The sequence below is a fragment of the Hypanus sabinus genome, chromosome 3 (assembly GCF_030144855.1).
Source record: "Hypanus sabinus isolate sHypSab1 chromosome 3, sHypSab1.hap1, whole genome shotgun sequence".
In the NCBI taxonomy this organism is placed as follows: Eukaryota; Metazoa; Chordata; class Chondrichthyes; order Myliobatiformes; family Dasyatidae; genus Hypanus; species Hypanus sabinus.
The window spans coordinates 121,666,184-121,688,107 of record NC_082708.1 but is presented as its reverse complement, the minus strand read 5'-3'; the positions used below and the strand labels follow the sequence as shown (position 1 = coordinate 121,688,107).

The window sequence follows — 21,924 nt, the reverse complement described above, 5'->3', positions numbered from 1 at the left end:
GGGAAGGTAGAGGGAGGGAATTACCGGAAGTTGGAGAATTCAATGTTAGAGAAGAAGATACAAGGTGGTGCTTAAAGTTTCCTGAAAGAACTGTGTTGTCCGCATATCTCGTATATATAACCACTCAGAGAGGATTTGGAGCAGTGAAAACAAAGCTATGCATCAGGAGCACACAAGCTAACATTGGAAGGAGCACTCTGCTTCACAGACCACCCACACACCCATCCATCCTGTCAGCCATCTCAATGCCTCATTTATGGAAGATTTTCAGCTCTTCCATTGACCTCATCAGCCATCTCAAAATTCACAAGCAAGTCATTCTCAATTCCGAAGGGGGAAAAGTTCCAAGCTGTTGGATCGGCTGGTTGAGTGGTATTGCAGCAATAGCCTTGCACTCAAAGCCAGTGGGGAATTGATTGTGGACTTTGGGAAGGGTAAATTGAGGAGACATACACCCTTCATTGAGGGATGACAAGTGGAACGGGCAAGCAGTTTCAAGTTCCAGGGTGTCAACATCTGTGAAGGCCTATCCTGGGACGAACATATTGATGCAATTACAACAGTGGCTATATTTTATTAAGAGTTTGAGGAACCTTGGTATGTCAGCAAAGACTTTCGCAAATTTATACAGCTGTAACTGTGGAGAACATTCTAACTGGTTGCATCACCTTCTGGTATGGAGGGGGCCACTGCACAGGATTGGAAAAAGCTGCAGAAAGTTGTAAACTGAGCCAGCTCCATCATGGGCACGAGCCTCCCCAGAATCCAGGAAACCTTCAAAAGGCGATGTCTGAAAAAGGTACCATTCATCATTAAGGGACCCCCCCCCCACCACCCCAAATCGTCCAGGACATGCCCTCACCTCATTGCTGCTACCAAGGTGGAGGTAACTGAAGACACGCACTCAATATTTCAGAAACAGCCTCTTCCCCTCCACCTTCATATTTCTGAGTGGACAATGAACTCATTAACACTTCCGCAGTATTTTCCTTCTTTTTCCTCTGCACTACTTATTTAAATAATTTTTAATATATGCTTATTATTGTAATTTATAGTTTTATTTCTATGTATTATACAAAACTGCTGCTACAAAACAACAGATTTAATATTAATAAATACTTTATTGCTCCTGAGTGGGAAATTCTTTCTGTTACAGCAGCAACATTTAAAATCACACTTAGCAGTGTGCAGACTTAATAACAATGAAGTCCAGAATAATAATATACTCAATAATAATGTAGGAAATAATACAACAGAGACTATTGTACTATGATGTGTGTTCTCCTGTCACACAGAGATGAACTGTTGTATTTGGTTGGAAAGATTTTCTATAACGATCCTTGTGACAGCACCTTGTGCCAGCAGGGCTGATATTAAACTTGCAGGCGATATTAATCCTGATTCTGAGGTATTCCTTCGTTCAGGCAGCATATTACATCTGGAATATGATCCTTCCACAGATGTTCAGTTTGTAGCAGTTTCTCTCTTGCTTCAGATTCCAGCTTCTGCAGTCTCTTGTGTTTGTAATTATTATTGTGACAATTCAGCCAGCTTGTAGGTAATGGATGAAGACAAATCACAAGTGGTCTTTAATCATTTTCACCCTCTGCCTTCACCCAACTGAATCTGCATTGCCATCTATGGAGTATTGCTAAGTTTAATTCCAGATAAGTTTTCTTTTATCTTGCATTTCAAGTAACTCCAGTCAATGTAACACAAACGTGTTCCTTCAGAGAGATATATTTTGTAATCGGCTGTCGTTCAATGGGAACGGAGAAAACATCTCTGCCAGCGACAGACTTCCAGAATAATTACACGTTGGATCTGCACGTCTTAATGAACGAAAGTCAGCAGCAGCTGCTACCGCCACCTTTTGTTTTCATTTTAGTTGCTGAGTTTCCTGTCAGGACGAGAGTATTTCGGAAGTTGGTGCAAGGTAGCGCCCTGTGGTGTTCGAGAGGTGGGGTGGGTGGAAAGGTTCTCCCCAGCGGACCGGGTGCTGGGCCGGCAGGGAGGTTGGGGGTCCCGGGGGTAGCTGCTGGCACAGGTGAGGGAGGGCGTGTGAGGGGCTGTTCTACCGGCAGACCCCGGGGGCTGCGGGCAGCTCGATGTTGCCGCGGACTGTCTGACCGGACTTGCTGTCCGCAGCGTTGCTCCTCCCGCCCACGCCGATCGAGTCCGTGTGATGATGGCGGAAGCCTGGATCCAGGAGGAAGAGGAGGAGAAGGAGGTGCGAGGGGTGAGCGACAGGGACCCCGGCTTCAGGCACCGCTCGGCAGCTGCCAGACGGACCGGCGCCTCCTTAGCAGGTAAGCTCGGCGGGCTGGCGGCGCCCCGACTCCCCTACCGCCCCACACCGGGCTGAAGGGAGACTTTGGCCATTTCTTGCCCGAATGGCCAGTTGTTCTCCCCCTCTCCGCTTCCTCGCGGGCAGCTGAAGAGTCTGTCACTTGGCCGAGAATCGAGTTTTCCCGCACACCACCGAATCCATGATCTCTGATTTATTTTAAACCTTGGATGTGGGATCCGCGTGTTTTTATATTGATTTGCCCGGCTCCTTGCTCATTAAATAAGCGGTTTTTTTGTTTATAAACGCTGTTAAATGTTTCCGACTGTGTCTCCGACTGCCGCTGCATTGATGGCCAGCTAGCGGGGTGTGTTGGCCGAAGATGACGAGGCACCTTGGGTGGGTGGATGGGGGCAACTGGGTGGTCAAAGCCCACCCTTTCAAACCCTGCCATACCCGCTTGAACCCGGGCTTCAGATTTACTTCCACTCGCTCCCTGACAGTTGTGCCTGTCTGACTGATTTTATAGTAATCAGCACATTGAGTGAACGACATTAGGCGGGGTGTTATAGCTTGCTTTGTAAGTGCTCTGTGTTTGAACTGGAGCAGGGTGAGATGTTCATTTCGAGTTTATTCAGTGGAGGTCTCTTGTTGGCACCGGGTAAATAGACCCCATTTATTTCTCTCTCCCCCCCCCCCACCCGAGCATGCCGCGTTCTGTGGATACCATCCGTTCCTTTGACTAGATTGTGAGTTTGGACAATGAATGCTAGTAGACAATTTTAACAGCTGTTGGAATACTTCGTGGTTGAGCACAGTTGATCAGGAATTGGATTGTTATCAACTTCTTCACAGAGCAGTTTAGTTGAGAGTTGGACCTTAAGTAACCTGGATCCTTTGAAGCAACACGCGCAAAAATGCTGGAGGAACTCGGCAGGCCAGGCAGCACTTAAGGAAAAGAGTGAACAGTCGACGTTTTGGGCCGAGTCCCTTCGTCAGGGCGAGTTCTGAGTTGCTCCTGCATTTTACGCGTGTTGCTTTGGATTTCCAGCATCTGCAGATTTTCTCCTGCGGGTCAATAGTATTTGACTGGGACTTGGATTTTACTAACCCGGGTGTAGAGATTCCTATTTATTTCATTTCTGAACTCAGCATTTTTCTCCGCAACATTTTCACTTTTTTTTGTATTGAACAAAGAAGAAAAAATAGGGACCACAATTAACTTCAGTAAATTAGATGAATGGTTTCCCCTTTCAGCATTTGTCTTCGTTCTGGTGAACAGTTTTAGGATTACAAATCCAGCACTGTGATGCACAGGGAAATGCATTAAATCGTTGTCTAAATGCGAAACCTTTCGCTGAGATGTGAGATTTGTATTCCTCCTGACCTTTAGTTTTTGTATTTTAATTGTTTTTGTTTCCATCCTGTTTCTTCTGATTGCTGAAGAATCAGGATGGAATCAAATCAAGATCAAGAATCTAATTAGTCCATTTTCCCTTGGACTTTGAATGTCAACATTTACTTGGCTGTGAAGTGTGGAACATCACCTTCTCAACCAAAGTCACCAGGACTTGGTAGATACATTGCTGTCACAGCTGGAGATCCTGCCCAGTTTGTGGAGCAGACTCAATGGCCCAACAGCCAAATTCTACTCCCCTGTCTTATGGTCAGTTTTGTCTCCTTATAGCCTCATCTGCAGCCTCATCTGAACTCAGGGTTTGAATTGGGGTCTCTGATCTGTGAAGCTTGGTACCTTTTCTCCCAGATCAACAGTAGAGCTCTCCCCCCACCCCACTAGAAGTGTTTTCATAAATAGCCAATGGTGTAACTTGTGTTTGACTGTGTCTGCCCCACAAAAAGCAAACAGTCAGTAACAACAGTATCTTACAAAGTGTGCGTAACACATGTAACACCTAAGTGTCAAGGAATGATGATATCTGGCAAGAGAAATTTCAGCTGTGATGCTGTGAAATTATTTGGCATTATTGTCACTGAATCACCATTGACTAGAAACTGTACTGGAGTAGCCATATACATTGTAAGTACAAGAGCGGATTGGAGGCGTGGAATCTTGCAGGGAGTAATTCACTTCCTAACTCAAAGTTTGTTAATCATCTACAAGTCTAAAGTTAGGAGTGTGGTAGAATTCTCTCGACTTGCTTGGAGAGACCAGAGCCGGTCATGTGTGGACCTTTTAACCTACTCTGAAGGTAAATCTGAACCTTTCCTCCCAAGTAGCCCTCCATTTTTCTATGTGCCTATCTAAGAATATCTTAATTGTCCCCAATGTATCTGTCTCTCCCGGTACCCTTGCATCATGTTCCACACATCTTCTACTCTCTGTGTAAAAAAGAATTGTTTATTTTTTATTTATTTAGAGATACAGTGCAAGAAAGGCCCCTCCTGCCCCTCGAGCCGCATCACCTAGCAACCCCCAATCCAACCCCAGGCAAATTTAATTGACAATGACCAACTAACTTACTAATTGGTACAACTTTGAACTGTGGGAAGAAATTGGAGCATCTGGAGAATTCCACAGGGCAGATGTACAGTTTCCTTACAGATGACTCTGGAATTGAACTCCGAGCTCTGACGCTCTGAGCTGTAAAATACCATCCGGGCGTCTTTCATATTCTGTGGAATGTTGCCTCCCAGGTGCCAGGGTCAGGGGTCGGGTCCACAACATTCTAAAGGGGGAGGGTGAGCAGCCAGAAGTCTTGGTACATATTGGCACCAATGACGTAGGTAGGAAAAATGATGAGGTCCTAAAGAGAGAATTTAGGGAGTAGCAAGCTGAAAAGCAGGACTTCCAGGATAGCAAACTCTGGATTGCTGCCTGAGCCACATGCTAGTGAGGGTAAGAATAGGATGATTATGTGGCTGAGGAACTGGTGCAGGGGGCAGAGTTTCAGATTTCTGGATCACTGGGATCTCTTCTGGGGAAGGTATGGCCTGTACAAAAGAGGTGAGTTATACCTGAACCCAAGGACGACCAATATCCTTGTGGGCAGATTTGTTAGAGCTGTTGAGGAGGGTTTAAACTAATTTGGCAGGGGGGGTGGGAAATGGAGTGATAAGGCTGTCGGTTTACAAGCAGAGGCATTGTGCAGTGAAACTGTCAGGAAGGACAGGCAGATGATAGGGCAAAATTGCAGTCAGTAGGCAGTGTAAAAGGGTGTCAAAATCGAAAAGAGTGATGGATCTAAGACTGAAGGTGTTATATTTGAATACACACTGTATACGGAATAAAGAAGATGACCTTGTAGTGTGGTTAGAGATTGGCAGGTAATATGTAGAGAGCAACACTGAGTCATGGCTGAAAGAAGATCGTAGTTGGGAGTTTAACATCCAAGGAATCACATTGTATTGAAAAGACGGGTAGGTAAGCAGGGGTGGTGGTGTGGCTCTGTTGGTTACAAATGAAATCAAATCATTAGAAAGAGGTCCAGATGTTCCAGGGTTGAGTGAAAACCTGTTGTGCTTGTAGACAAATTGGAGTGGATCCAAGCCACTTCTCAGACAGGGGTCACTTCATCACCAACCTCATAAAGCATTTCATCACAGTGGACACAATTGCTACTGGATGTTAGTCATTAAGGCAGGTGACCACGTTCTTCTCAGGCACTGGTATAATTCAAGCCTGCTTGAAACAGGTAGGTACTTCAGACTGCCCAAGTGAGAGGTGAAAGAGATTGGTGAACACTCCAGCCAGTTGATCAGCACAGGGCTCAGCTCATCTGGGCCAGATGCTTTCCATAGATTCACCTTCCTGAAGGATGCTGCAATGTCAGCATCAGGGACTGAAATCATAAGGCTTTTGGGAGCAGTGGGAGTTCATGATGGTTCCTCCACGTTTTGACTATAGAAGGCACTGAGCTCATCTGGAAGCAAGCCCTGTTGTCACTGATGTTGCTTGATTTCACTTTCTAAGAAGTATTAGCATTCAAGCCCTGCTACAACTGTCAAGCATCTTTTGTTGATTCAAGTTTAGTCCAGAATGATGGCTTTCTGGAGATCCTACCTGGACCTCTAATATCCTACTTGGTCGCTAGACCCCAATGTCTCTGATCTGGCCCTTGGCAGGTTGTGGATTTCCTGGCTCATCCAGGGTTTCTGTTTGGGGAAGGCTCTGAATGATTTTGTGTGGACGCACTCGCCTACGACTGTTTTAATGAAGTCCATGATAGCCGTGGTGTATTCTCTCAGATCCACTGATGACTTCTTGATCACGGCCCAGTCTACTGACATGAAGCAATCCTGTACCGCTCCTCTGCCTCCTTTGTTGTCCAAATCTCTGGGTGCTCTTTAGCCTCTTTGTATGCAGGTAGGAGAAGAACAACCAAGTGATTCGATTTCCCGAAATGTGGTCTGAACATGGAACGGTAAGCAGCACTTGACTGTTAGGTGTTCTGGCTCGGGGTAACACGAATATGACAAAACCGCCACATCAGAGCACTGGATTTCAAATGACATGTTGTTGTTACAGCACCATTCAACCTGGTGTTTTATTGCTGTCACATTCCTGTACACCACCTCGTCACCAGTCTTCCCTTTTACAGTTGTTCACTGGAATTCAGAAGTATGAGAGGGATTCCATTGAAATGTCATAGGACTGAGATGAGGAGAAATTTCTTCACATGGCGAAGAGGGCGGCGAATGATAATGAACCTGTGGAATTCTGTATAACAGAATTCAACAGGACTAAATGTGTGAACATTTTTAAGAAGGAGGATTTGGACTTCTGGACAAAAAGTGTGATATGGGGGAGAGAGAGAGAGAGAGAGAGCATGTATGTGGTATTGCATTAGAGGACCAGCCATTGCTCTTCTGCTCTCTTTATGTTTCTATCTTCTGCTTTTGCAGTTTTCCTCGATTTTAGATGGTGTGCAACCGTTCCTGCAGAAGATGAGCGTGGCAGATATACAAGTCACGTGTACATGCTTCCTCCTTATTTTGCTCCCTTCAGCCGGAGCATTTGAATCTGTAACACCACGTGAGGTGCAGATCTCCAAATTTAGAATCAGAATCAGATTTATTATCCCCAGCATGTGACATGAAATTTGTTAACTTAGCAGCAGCAGTTCAATGCAATACATAATATAGAAGAAGAATAAATAAATAAATTTACAGAATACATATATTGAATAGATTAAAAATAATGCAAAAAGCAGAAATAATGTATATTAAAAAAGTGAGGTAGTGTTCACAGATTCAATGTCCGTTTAGGAATCAGATGGCAGAGGGGAAGAAGCTGATCCTGAATTGCTGAGTGTGTGACTTCAGGCTTCTGTACCTCCTACCTGATGGTAACAGTGAGAAAAGGGCATGCCCTGGGTGCTGGACGTCCTTAATAATGGACGCTGCCTTTCTGAGACATTGCTCCTTGAAGATGTCCTGGGTACTTTGTGGACTAGTGCCCAAGGTGGAGCTGACTAGATATACAACCTTCTGCAGCTTCTTTTGGTCTTGTGCAGCAGCCCCTCCATACTAGACAGGGATGCAGCCTGTCAGAATGCTGTCCACAGTAATCTATTGAAGTTTTTTGAGTGTATTTGTTGACACATAAAGGAGTTGTTACTCCTTTGTATGACTATTTCCAGATACAGCTACTTACACATGGAGGAATAAATCCTGTCATTTTGAGCATTCTCTGCAGAGGCTTGATCTAAATTGATCCTACCGCTCCAAGTAGAGCATGATAGAAGTCTCAAGATGTATATTGATTTATTGTACCTTGAGTATGGTTTATGATCAAGCCAACCGGAAATGGCATAATTTCTACAAAACACCAGATGTCAATTTGTTTATTATCTGGACATACAGCAGTTCATTTTGGCCTTGCAGCCTCACTTCCTACAGCTATCTTGGGGCCATTGTATTGACGAAAAGTGCAGACAGGAAAATCACTTCCTGCATTCTCAGCAGAAACTATACAACATGCTCAGTTAAACTGTAACCTGATACATCGAACCGTGAAGAATGCTGGAGATGGCCAAATTTAACTCTTTATTTTTTTCTTCCTTCAGCACAAATCCAACAATAAATGAAGAGAAGTAAAAATTTCAAATGTATGAGAGAGTGCCACGTCCTAATCTTGGAACAACAACTGCTTCCATTTATGTAGTGACTTCTGCCATAGCAAAGATATCCAACTGTTATCAAATAAATCTTAATGTTGTGTTTCATGGCCAATCATAAACACAAGAGATTCTGCAGATGCTGGAAATCCAGCGTAACACACACAAGTTGATGGAGGAACTCAGTAGGTCAGGCAGCATCTATGGAAAGGAATAAACAGTGGACATTTCAGGCTGAGACCCTTTGTTAGTACTGGAAAAGAAGGGGAACAATCCAGATTAAGAAGGTCAAGGGTGGGGAAGTAGTACAAACTAGAAGGTGATTGGTGAAGCCTGGTGTGGGAGAAGGTAGGTGGGGGAGGCTAGGATATGTGGAAAAGGCAAAGGGGTGAAGAAGAAAGGATCTGACAGCAGGGGAGAGGGAATAATGAGAGAAAGCTAAGGAGTAGGGGGACCAGGGGGAGGAGATAGGCAGGTGAGGAGAAGAGGTGCTAGTGGACCCAGAGTGGGGAATGGCAGAAGGGGGAGGGGGGAAAATTACCAGACATTTGAGAAATTCATGCCATCTGGTTGAAGGCTACCCAGACACGGTCTGAGGTGTTGCTCCTCCAACCTGAGAGTGGGCTCATTGTGGAAGAAGAAGACGCCATGGAAAAACATGTTGAATGGGAATAGGGTTTGGAATTAAAATGGCTGGCCACCAGGAAATCCTGTTTGTTGCAGATGGAGCGAAGGTGCTGGACAAAGTGGTCCCCCAATCTACTTCGGAACTCACTGATGTAGAGAAGGCTGCGTCAGGAGCACCGGGTACAGTAGATGGTCCCAACAGTCTTGCAGATGAAGTGTTGCCTCACCTGGAAGGATGCCTTGGGGCCCTGAATGAAGGAGAGGGAAGAAGTGAATGGGCACTGTCCACTTGCAGGGATGTGTCAGGTGGGAGTGACGAACAGATGAGGGAATCCCAGAGTGATCCTTGTGGAAAGCAGAGAACTGTGGGGGAGGCTAAAGATGTGTTTGGTGGCAGAACCCTGTTGAGGATGGCGAAAGCTGTGGAGTATGATGTGGTGGTTCATGGGGTGGTAGATAAGGACAATAACATCTCTTTCCTACTAAGGTGGCAGGAAGAGGGTGTGAAGGCAGATATCTGGGAAATAGAGGATGTGGGTGAGGGCAGCATCAATGGTGGAGGAAGAGAAGCCCTTTTCTTTGAAGAAGGGGGACATCTCATATGTTCTGGAAAAGAAAGCCTCATCCTCGGGATCACATGAAGGAACTGAGAAAAGGGAGTGGCATTTTTACAGGTGACAGAAGTATAGGCAAAACAGCAGATGGCCAGTGACTTGAACGAAAGGTCTAAAAGGAGGAAAGTTAGGTGAAGAGGTTTAGGAAGGAGATTCCAGGGATTCAGCTAAAGGCATGACCACTAGTAGTGGATGATCAGGAAGCCAGCAGTGAAGGAATGATAATATCTCAAAGCTTTAGGACTGAAGGCAAAAAGGAGGAGCAAGCCCACGAGAGTACCTTACACCTTTGCGGTGGGAACTATCAAACATGGTGATTTATGGACAATGCAATTAAAACTGCATTTCTTGTAATGGGGCATTATAGTTATATGGCTTCTGCGTTACCATTCACTAGCTAGAATCTATTGGATCCTTGAGTATATTGTTGCATTAAAGATGTTGTAAAAGAATATATGTGTATATAAATATTTACCTTGGGGTTTTTAAGAGAATAATATGACTATCAGATTAATTTTGTTTTTATTTAATACAGTTCTGTTGTCAAGGTATCACTTAGTTATCTACTGCATGTTGTTTATTTTGGATTGACCTACTGAATACTGTTTACTTTGGGCTGTATCAAATTGAGCTAGTTTTCATAGGTTAGAAACAAGTTTGAACCCTGATCTCCCTGGAGTTCATTCTAAATAAAGGTAGCAGTCAGTCAGTTTAGTCCAGTGCCCGTGAATGAGGAATGGAAAACTCATTCTTGGTCAGCCTTCATATCACTTTCTGTTGCCTTGTGGAAATATGTGGATTTCAGAATCCGGTGAGGATCAGATCTGGCTTGGCTGTACTGGTGTAGGATTTTGTGAATAAGTTATATGACAGTCGCTTTATGTACTTAACGAAAGCCACAGACTTTTACTTCCATTACAAACAAACCAAAAGCAGTCGCCTTACACTGATTACGTCAGACACCGTCTCTTAAAGTGAACACGACTCGGTGTTCATGAATGATGTGGAACAGTTTCTATAATGAACAATATGTGTCAATCTGTCACCCATTACATTACCCTGCACGGGCCCCCTCAGAATTCCCCAAGGCCAGCACTGTGATCTGTCAGAGCCAGCTTGTGTCCTGTATGCCTTGGTCGGAGTAACAGCAGGTGCCTCTGGCTCATCCTGGGGTGTGCTGACACACACGGTGATGTTGTGATGCAGGGGGTATGGTGGTAGAACCATCCAGGTTTTGGCGGTTAAGGTGATCTACAGAAATACATACAGGTTTAACCTTCCCATCTACAATAGAAGTCTTTTCACGCTGTTCCAAAACTCGGAATGGGACATCGTAAGGGGGTTTGAGAGGGTGTTGATGTGCATCATGGCAGACAAAAATGAACGAGATAGACCATAGGTCAGTTGGAACCCAAGAGTGCTGCGTGCCATGATGGAGGTAGGAATAGGTGTAAGAGAATTGAGTTTACTGAAGAGGGCAGAGCGCTGCTGAACTGCCAACCAGGTGGATGTGTTGTCAGGAATAAAATCAGCCAGTACCCATAAGGACTGCAGGTCATTTTTGGAGCCGTTCTGAGCCCCAGCAGGACACAGGAGATAACTCTGCACAGTGGGGAGGGAGGGGGGAGCACCCTCAGAGCAGTCCTTAAGGAACGGTGAAACTGCTTGCATTGGATTTTGGGCGATACACCGTGATGTGATGCAATTTAACGCCAAGGTTCTGGGCCGTTGCCACTCAGGAGTCTGGCGTGAATTGGGGACCACAGTTGGAAGAAGTATCAGGTGGGGTGTTGAATTGAGCCACCCAGGTGTTAATGAATGGCTGAGCCACATCCTCAGCCGAATTTGACGCTAGACAACCTCTGGCCACCTGGGGGTACGGTCCACCATGGTAAGGAGATGTATGAAACCATGTGAGGGCTGGGCTGGACCAGTCAGGCCCACATTGACATGGTCAAGGGGTCTCAAAAGATGCCGATGCTGTGAAGGTTAATTTTCGCCCACTGACACTAAACACAGGCTGCACTCCAGTCTCGCACATCCTTCCTAAGACCCTGTCGCACAAAGCAACAGGTTTCTGTGAAGCCTTCCCACCTGGAAGCAAGAGGCTATGAGTGGAGTTAAAAACAATACACCTCCATTTTGCTGGCACAATGGGACAAGGGCAGTCGGCTGAGACATCGCACAGGTGAGAAACTCCTGTGTCCCTGAGACATCAGCCAACTGTAGGCCCGTGACTGCTGTCCTATACGCCTGGACCTCTGGGTCAGTACTTGATTGGCTGCCGTGCTGGTATTGTCAACCCCAGTGTGTGTGGCATTGACGGTGTGAGAGGCAATCTGCCACAGCATTATTTTTCCCTTCGAAGTCATGACTTGCAAAATATAGGCCAGGGGGTGTTGCAACCATGCAGACCAAGGGGTCTGATGCTTTGGTCACCACGTGCACGAGGGGTTTGTGGTCAACAAACACTGTGAAATGCCGATCCTCCAGTAGAAAAACGAAAATGGCGTACGGCCAGATAGAGACTGAGAAGCTCGTAGTCAAACGTTCTGTATTTCCTCTGGGGGGAGATGGAGGACGGTAGGGGCAGAGCTGCCAGTGTACAGCTGCCTCACCCCTCCAACCAACAGCGCCCACAGCGAGGTCTGAGGCATCAGACACATTGGGGAGCGGGTGTGGCAGTAGGGTCCTGTTTGAAAGAGCTCATTTGGTGTTGTCAGATGCTCTGGTCATGTTCGCTGACCATTCAAACATATCGTGGAATGAAATGGTGATAAAAACTCCTCATCCTTTAAAACTCTTGCAGTGCTTTGGTAGTGCAGGGCAAGGGGAAGTCCACAACAACGGCTACTTTTGACAACAGGGGTTGTCAAACTCAGCCTTTGTGCTGGCCAGCTTTTCTGAGTCTCAGCTACACACATGGGCGTGGACTGGTGAGCCGGTTGTGGAAGTGTGCTCGACCCCATGCCTTGTGACTGTGGTGGAAAATGTGGGCTTGCTGAGGTTTGGAAATTTGCCCAGCAGGAGAGTGAATTCACAAGTTGTGGTGCATACACTAGACAGAATCATCATGGGGAATGTACTGAGGGTACAGGGTAACAACCCAAAGTCCTTTGCCTCCACAAGCTGGCTACTCTTAAAGTCTACTGACATTTCTTTGGCGCACAGGAAATATACGCTAAGTAGAGGTCTAGCAACTCTAGCCAATACAAAGTCCCACGTATAGTGTCGTCCATCATTTCGTGTCCAATAAGTCTGGATCCTGCTGCCATTGGTGACTTCCAGCAAGGGTCCATTGCTCTCTGCCTTATAGTCAATGGGCAATGCCGGCAGCAGATTAACTTGAGCATCTGTGTCACATAGGAAGCATTGCCCTGAAAGGTTATCTGTAACAAACAACAAACGATCCTAACAGCTAAAATCCACTGTGTTCCCAGACCTCCGACATCCCAATATACTGGCACAGTCAAAGCTACATGGCAGTCGGCATTTTTGGCGTTCGTACCGAAGCGTGTGTGGTAAAAACATAGATCTGCCGTTGTCTAGTTCGGAGCCACAGACATGAGTCTGCTGGAGACTCTGCTGGCTGGGAAAGGAGGAGCAAGATGCTTCTCTGCCTGGCTGACTGTTGACTATCAGTCATCTTAGCAAGCTCTCTACAGTCCTTCATGGGTATATTGGCAAGGACTGTGTGAACTTGATCAGGTACTTGTTTCATAAAGAGTTCTTTAAAAATAAAACAAGGATGGTGATTGCCCTGGAGGGATACCTCTAGCATGTGGTCCATTCGTTCTGATGGCCTAGCGTCACCTTTGTCAGGCAAGGAGAGCAACTGTTTGGCGATCTCAGACTCAGAGAGCCCAAAGTTCAGTATTAGTTTTCTGAATGATGTATTTATCATGTGCAGGTGGGTCTTGAGTAGACACCACTCTGGCTGCGGTGTATCTACTTAGAGGTGCTACGACATAGTAAAACTTGAAATGGTCCTTGGTGATTTCTCACAGTGCGAACTGGGCTTCCACCTGTGCAAACCTTACGGGAGTGAACTGCTCTCAAACCTTAAGCAGCTTCAAAGTGATGGCGTTGTTTGACATGTCGTTGAGTAACTCTGGAATCATCTGAGAACATCAGGGTGACTGATGTAGGATTTGTGGATAAGATATGCGAGAGTTGTTTTATGTGCATAACAAAAGCCATAGCCCTTTAATTACATTTCAAGCAAACCAAGATCGGTTGCCGTACGCTGACATCGTTACATCAGACATTGTCTCTTAAATTGAACACAACAACTGAATGCCGGTGTTTGTGAATTGTATAGAACAGTTTCTCTTAGGAAACGTTATGAGTCATTTGCCGCTCGTTACATTACCCTACAGTGGCGCCTGTGTTTGAATAGCCTGAGAACTGTTTACATGAGTAATAACCAGGAGCATGAAGTACTAGGGCACCACAGTAGCATGGCGGTTAGTGTGACGCTATTACAGCTTGGTGGAGTCAGAGTTTGGAGTTCAATCCTGGCGTCCCCGTGGAATGCGTGGATTTTCTCCAGGTGCTGCATTTAATTAGTTATTGTAAATTGTCCTGTGATTAAGTTGGGGGTTAAATTGGGGCTGTCGGGCACCACATGAAGGGCCTATTCCATGTTATATCACTAAATAATAAATAAATATTGATGGACGAGTGCTGTGAGTGAAACGTAGTCATTATAAATGCCAGCAGAGCCCCTCCTTTATTGGTTGTATTGATCCTACAATTAACAATGCAAGTTGGTTGTACCTTTATACCGTTGACTTACTTACAACCATTATGAAATGAAGTTTGGAGTTTAAATGAAATGCAGAGCAGACTCATTGGGCCAAATGATTTAATTCTGCTCCCATGTCTAAATTTCTTTTGAAGTTGCTACTGATACTGAATAGTTTGCTCGTGTTGTGCAGTATAACGTACAGTTGCTAGTGGTACAGCACAGGAAAATAATGTGCGATATAACTACCCAAACCAGATTTCATTAGGTGTTCTACCTTCCTCAATGCAAAAGAATATCATTTTGCTGAAACTAATTCCCATTCCAGGAAAAGGAGCAATTGATGCTGTCTGGCTGGGGAAGGTAAGAGAATAAACATCCCTATTTAATTGTTAACCAATCATTCTTTTTCATTCATTAATAAGGATGTGGGTATTAATGTCCTCCCCTGGTGACGGACACCCATACATGCAAATGTTTGTGAGACTAGCGGAATTGATGTGGATGAAATTTTTGGGTGTGGTGGGCTGTGGGTATCTTATGCGGGATGGTAAAAGTATTTCCACAAGCCACCTCATCTCCCTCCTCCACCCCCACCCCTGAGAAGCAGCTGGTTGAGTCGAGCTGAGCCAAGCCAGGACTGTAAAGCAGAGCTGAGCTCTTCCCGCACCTGCTCACACACAGAAATGGTGGAAAACAGCAAATTTCATGTCATTTAAGACTGATCTTAAACCTGATTCTGATTTTGATATGCCCACTACGAAGTTTTGTGCACTTGTCTGATATCCAGATAAAGATAAAGTGTGAATATGAGTAGGATTAATCTTATCTTTAAAAATAACTTACAGCAAGTTTTAACTTGCCACATTGTTTGAAATCTAGACTCTGCACAAGTATGGGAAAGACGTGTATAGCAGCAGCCTCGTGAATTTCAATTTTCTTTTAAATTTCAGCTGTTAAAATTAGTTTTATGTTTAACAGTTCTGGGAAAGACTTTCTGCATTTGTAATTGAAGCTGAAATAACTAAGGTGTTTCTGACTGTTTGAAGGCCCAGTCTGCATTGATTGAACTTTATGTTGTTGAAGATCATTAATTTAGTAACAACTCTCAGTTTATTGGCTGTTACTTTCAGATTTTTCCTTAGTTTCTTGTTAATTTTTGTCATCTTTTGAGAAGAGATCAAATCCAGATTGATAAGATCTCAGTTAATTTTTGTGTGGAAGTTAAATTGACTAGTTACTGATTAATATTCAGTATTTAACACTGGAAGGAGTGCTGATCTCGGGAATTCTCTACCATTTTGGTAAGGTCTCACCTGAAGTATTGCATGTTTTTGGTCCTCTTACTTATAGAAAATATATAACAACATTGGAGCCAATTAAAAAAAAGATTCACCAGGGTAGAATGAGAGGGTTGTCCTACTAAATAGTTGGAGCCTATAATCAGAATCAGATTTAATATCATTGGCTTACGTCATGAAATTTGTTGAAGCATCATCGTTGCATTGACCAGGAATCAAATGTGGGCCTCTGTTTGGCAAGTGAGAGTTTTACCACTGAACCGCCAGTGCTTCTAGTTCAGAGGAATGGGGGTGACTTATGCAAACATATAAGATCCTTCTGTGGCTTGTCTGGATAGAACTTGGAAATGTTTTCATTAGAGAGAGTGTTACAATTTTAAGGAGGTAGTCATTTAAGATTGAGGTTATGTAGAAATTTCTTCTAATGGGGGTGGTGAATCTCTGGAATTCTCACCTGTGGCAAGTGGTGGAAGCTGGATCATTATGTGTTTAAAGTAAAGTTGTATAAATATTTGATAGATTGAGGGATAGAGGGATATGGAGAAGTGGCACAGAAGAAAAGTTGAGGTCAGAATGGATTAGCTATGAACATATTAAATGGCATGTCAGGCTTGATGGCCTACTCCTGCTCCTATTTTCTTGCATTCTTGTGAGTTGTTGTAAACAAAAGTATAGAGCTTGTGTGAAAATTGCAGTTTTTAAATTTGCCACTCTAATGGGAAAACTTCAAAAACTCCATCTCACTGGTGTTGACTGAAAAGGTACGCACAACATATAGACCTTCTTTCAGGGACTCTTCATCTCGTGTTCTCGATGTTTATTGCTTATTAATTTATTATTATTATTTCTTTTTGTATTTGTAGTTTGTTGTTTGCACACTGTTTGATCGCCCAAGTTTGTGCTGTCTTTCATTGATTCTATTATAGTTATTATTTGGTTATGGCTATATTGAGTGTACTGGCAAGACAATTAATCTCAGGGTTATATATGGTGACGTCTATGTAGTTTGATAATAAATTTACTTAGAACTTTGAGCTGTGCATAGATTGGGTGTTTCAGAAATCATGATCTCCTGATTGCACTGATTCATTTGAGCAGAAGCTTTTCTTTTAAGAAAAGACTACTACATTTACTTGAATTGAATGTTTGCACCATTCCTACTCATTGTAGGTATACTTGGAACTCATTTACAAATTCTTGTTCATCCAGTCAGAAGATTGAAATGATGGCAATTGTACCAAAGCACATTCGATGTGAAATACTAGTGGGAGTGTTTTTATTGATCAGTGTAAAAATGTTATCAGGAAAGATTGGCATTCATTCTAGATTAATCTGCAGCATACACAACAGTATACAGTGCCTTTAAAAATTATTCAGCCCACAACCCTTTGTTCACATAAATGAGAATTACGTGTAATGACTTAATTGGGCAATATTGGATTTATGCCACACTATTGCTTAATGTTGAGGCCGAAGTGTTCCATTTTAATCTCATCCGACAACAAGACCTTTTACCACATCTTTATAGTATCTTCTAAGTGATGCTTTGCAAAGTCTCTACGGGCAAGGATATGGATTTTTTTTAGCGGTACGCTTGGCGCAAATCTAATACTGCGCATCAGCCAGGTAACACCATCCCTACTATAAAGTATGGTGGAGGTAGCATCATGCTTTGGGGTGGTTTTCAGCAGTAGGGATTGGGAATCCGGTCAGGATTGATGGAGAGATAAATGCTGCTTAATACAAAGAGATCCTGGATTAAAACCTACTGGAAAGCTTAAACCGGGAGGAAGCTCGTCTTTCAGCAGGCACACTGCAAGAGCAGCCATGGGTGGCTTTAAACAATCAAAATTAATGTCCTTGAGTGGCTCAGTCAGAATCTTGACCATAACCTGATCGAACACCATTGGCAAGACCTAGAGATTGCTGTTCACAGCCACTCCTCAACTAACCTGGCCTAGCTTAGCAATTTTGCAAGAAGGAATGGTCAAATCTTGCTCCATCATGTTGTGCAAAGTTAATAGAGACTTATCCAAAAAGACTACTGGCTGTAATAGCTGTTGTGAGAGGTGGTTCAATTAAGTATTAGGCAAAGGGGGATGAATATTTTTGAATTGCTAACATATCAGTTTTTAAATTTTTTAGTTTATCATGCTTCACAATTTTCCCTGTATTGGGGGCACAGTTGTGAAAAAGAGCATGTGATTCACAAATAAGAATTATCAGTTAAATTGATCAAAATCCTTGGTTGAAATACTCTAATGTGAACTAAGGGTTGAGGGCTGACTACTTTATCAAGGCATTGTCTACAGTGTTTCAGAAACACAAGAGATTCTGCAGCTGCTGAAAATCTTGAGCAACACACAAAGTGCTGGAGGAACTCAGCAGATCAGGCAGCATCTATGGAGAGGAATGAACGGTCGATGTTTTGAGCCGAGACCTGTCGTGAAACACTGACTCTTTGCTCTCCATAGATGCTGCCTGATATTCAGTGAAATCATAAGCACAATAGTCTCTGCAGATGCTGAAATCCAGAATAACACACACAAAATGCTGGAGGAACTTGGCAGGCCAGGCAGCATTGATGGAGAGGAATAAAGTGCCGATATTTCAGGGTGAGACCCTTCATCGAGGCTGAAAAGGAAGGGGGAAGAACCCGGGATAAGAAAGTAGGGGAGGGGAAGCAGTAGAAGGCAGAAGGATGCCAGTGAGGGGGGAAGGTAGGTGGGTGGGGGAGGGGAGGATGAAGTGAGAGGCTGGGAGGTGATAGGTGGAAAAGGTAAAGGGGTGAAGAAGAAGGAGAGGAGGGTGGACCATGGGAGAAAGGGAAGGAGGAGCACCAGAATGAGGTGAAAAGTAGGTGAGGAGAAAAGAAGGGGTAAGAGGGGATCCAGAATGGGGAATGGAAAAAGAGTGGGACAGAAATTACCAGAAGTTAGAGAAATCGATGTTCATACCATCAGGTTGGAGACTATCCAGAAGGAATATGAGGTGTAGCTCCTCCAACCTGAGCATGGCCTTTTCACGGCAGTAAAGGAGGCCATGGGCCGATGTGTCGGAATGGGAATGGGCAATGGAATTAATATAGTTGGACCCAGGGAGTGAAGATGCTTGACAAAGAGGTCCCTGAGTCTACATTGTAGAGAAGGCCGCATCAGGAGCACTGGATACAGTAGATGGCTCTGACAGACTTCTGATGAAGTGTTTCTCACCTGGGAGAACTGCTTGAGGCTCTGAACGGTGATTAGGGAGGAGGTTAATGGGCAGGTGTAGCGCTTCTTCCACTTGCAGGGATAATTGCCAGGAGTGAGTGGGGAGGGACAAAGACACAGAGAGTGATTCCCTGCAGAAAGCAGAGATTGGGGTGTAACTATGTGTTTGGTGGTAAGATCCTGTTGATGATGGAGGTAGTTGAGGAGGAACTCTGATACATAGTGTTTTGTCTTACACTGATCCTGTGATCCACCACTGTATGTGCAAGCCAGAGAGCTGGGGAATGGAATTGTTTAATAATCAAAATGACACCTAGTCTAATGCACAAGTTTTGTTCAGCCAGGAGAGCTTAGTCTCAGGATGAAGGAGTTGATCACATGATTGAAATATCAAATTTCTCCTCTTAGAATGATTGGAATACTTGCCTCTGTGAACTGTTGATGCTGAGTAATTTAGTGTACTCATACTAGATAGGATGTTTGGGCTGCAGGGGAATTGAGGATTATAGGAAGCAGAACAACGAAGTTAAGAGCAAAAAAAAGATCATATTATTTACTCTTAATCCTATTTTCTCTGTTCTTAGTGTGTATATTTCCTCACATGTCCATCTACATTTCCCAATTCTGGTGCCACCCATCTACGTTAGGTCTGTTAACCTACTGTTGTATTTTTGTGCTGTGGGAGAAAAACAGAGGAAGAAAGCCACGTGATCTCAAGGAGAGCTTGCAAAACCCCAGAGACTATAAGACCTAGTTAGGTCAGAATTGGGCCTCCAGCACCTTCTCAGACAACCTTCTGGTTGTTAATGCAAACAATGCAGTTCCATAATACCGTAAACCCATAAGACATAGGAGCAGAATTAGTCCATTCAGCCCATTGAGCCTGCTCCGCCTTTCCATCATGGCTGATCGATTATCCCCCTCTACCCCATTCTCCTGCCTTCTCCCTAGTAGCCTTTGACGCGCTGAGTAACCAAGAGCTTGTTAACCTCTTCCCATTGACTTGAACTCCGCCGCTGTCTGTGGCAATGAATTTTCTGTTCTACAGGAACATCCTTCTATTCCAAGGCTGTGTCCTCTAGTCCTAGACTTCCTCACTATAGGAAACATCCTGTCTGTGTCCGCTGTACCTAGGTACATGACAATGAGATCCCCTCTCAATCTTCCAACCTAGCTCATTGGAACAGTGTGACAACAGCCCAGTGGCTCATCATTACTGCTGCTCAGTGACAAAAACAGTTCTTCCAACAGTGTGGAACGATACTGGACTGTGTGACTGGTTTAGATGCTTGAGCTCAAACCTTCTGATGCAACTTGCTACCACTGGGTCACATTTAGCCTTTGTCTATTAACTCTAGCAAACAATAGACGCATAAATTTTAATTGCATGTTTTGTTTTCTATTTCAAATTATATTCAGGTCATGCGCAAATGTCACTCTTATCAGATGAAGTCATTTACTGTTCTTTGCATGCATGTTATTGTTAAGTTATTTCAAAAGTTATTTTATTCAGGGTAATAAAATGCAAGAAATAAGAGATTACTGCCACTGCACATCATCAAAAAAATCTCAAAAAGCTGCATAAACTTACATAAAAATAGTATATACAGGTAGTCCCCAAGTTATGAACGTCCAACTTACGGACAACTTGTATTTACGAACCGAGGAAGGAGAACGCCGTCTGCCATTTTAAGTTGGATCGCAACGCCATCCGCCATTTTAAGTCGTTGCCGTTGACACAGTGTTCAGTGCGGAACTTTGTATTTCACTTAAATTTTTCTTAGCAAGAGTCACCCTGACCCTTCCCCCCCCATTCCGGTCGGCTGGTGGTGTCAACCTGTAACTGTTACCTGCTCAGTTGAGGAAAAACGCCAGAGACAGAAAATTACCTCTGAAACGGTTTTTATTCAGAGAGGAGTTTGCAGCCCCACGCACTTCGGGTGTAAGGTAGCCAACTCCTAATTTGTCGGTTTACAAAGGTCATACTTATACCCAAAAGCAGGGTACTACATTTGCAAATATGATTACCGATTCGACTTCATCAATTGATTGGCTATTGCATAGCTAAGCATGCAAAATACTCAGAATTAGCAAAGGTTAAAGCGTAATACCTAGAATTAATACTGACGTGCTTCAAAACACTTGAAATAGGTATCCTCAAAATACTTTACCAAGCACATTGCCTTGTGGTCGCAGGTTCCCTTTTCCTTGTGGTCTCCGCGTCTGGCCTGGCACCTTATTTTAGCTACCTCTCCTTACTTACCCAATGATGTACCTCTCTTGTCCTGTCTACACATTTTGCTACACTTACCCCTCGCCCACCCCCTCTACACGTACCCCTTACCCTTTTAACATTCTCAGTGGCGCAGTGAAATCAGCACCGGGCTTGAGACAGACTGCTCCCGCCCGAGCGGGATGTTGATGTCGATCCAGTGACTCTCGTACCATCCGTACAGGTTGATGTCGAGCTCACAACTCGACCTCGTAAAAAAAAAAACACTGCCACCTCCAGTTTAAATTCCCACGCGGAATATTGTGGAGGATCAAATACCCAAACCCAGCACAGCCCCCACTTGTCCCATTTAACCTGTCTCAGTGCAGACCCGGGGAATTCAGTGCGGTGGTCCTTAGGACCCAGCGGACCTTGGAGCCAGTGGAGGTCAGGACCCGCCGCCCGCCATGTTTCAGTTCCATTGATGGGAAGCGATCGCGATTGAAAATAAAGTGGAAATAATAAAGCATTTGGAAAGAGGTGAAACGCCATTGGTCATTGGAAAAGCGTTAGGCTACAGTCAGTCAACGATCGGAACAATTTTAAAGGATAAAAGATAAAGTGAGAATAATGGAGCATGTGAAAGGCCCTGCCCCGATGAAAACTACAATTATTACTAAGCAATGTAATGGTTTAATTATTGAAATACATAAGTTTCTTAAGTGGTTTATATGCATAGAAAGGTAAAATATATACTATATACCTAAGACAAATGTTTGAGTAACTGATGCTAAATAATACTGGCTGTACTTGTTCCAACTTACGTACAAATGCGACGTAAAGACGG

The 21,924-nt window shown here is 44.1% G+C and overlaps 1 protein-coding gene across 2 annotated transcripts in view; it reads left to right on the top strand.

The window, feature by feature from the left end:
• Positions 1-1,177: 1,177 nt before the first annotated feature.
• The window catches only part of sh3d19 (SH3 domain containing 19), a 124,845-nt gene continuing 104,098 nt past the window's right edge, over positions 1,178-21,924 (top strand). Inside the window, exons 1-2 of one of the 2 annotated variants that reach the window (XM_059965023.1) lie at positions 1,178-1,936; positions 2,149-2,309. In XM_059965023.1, the coding sequence (XP_059821006.1) occupies positions 2,186-2,309 (124 nt within the window). In that variant the 5' untranslated portion in view covers positions 1,178-1,936; positions 2,149-2,185. Of the gene's footprint in view, positions 1,937-2,042; positions 2,310-21,924 lie in introns of those variants that run through there. The other variant, XM_059965022.1, reaches the window with a different exon arrangement.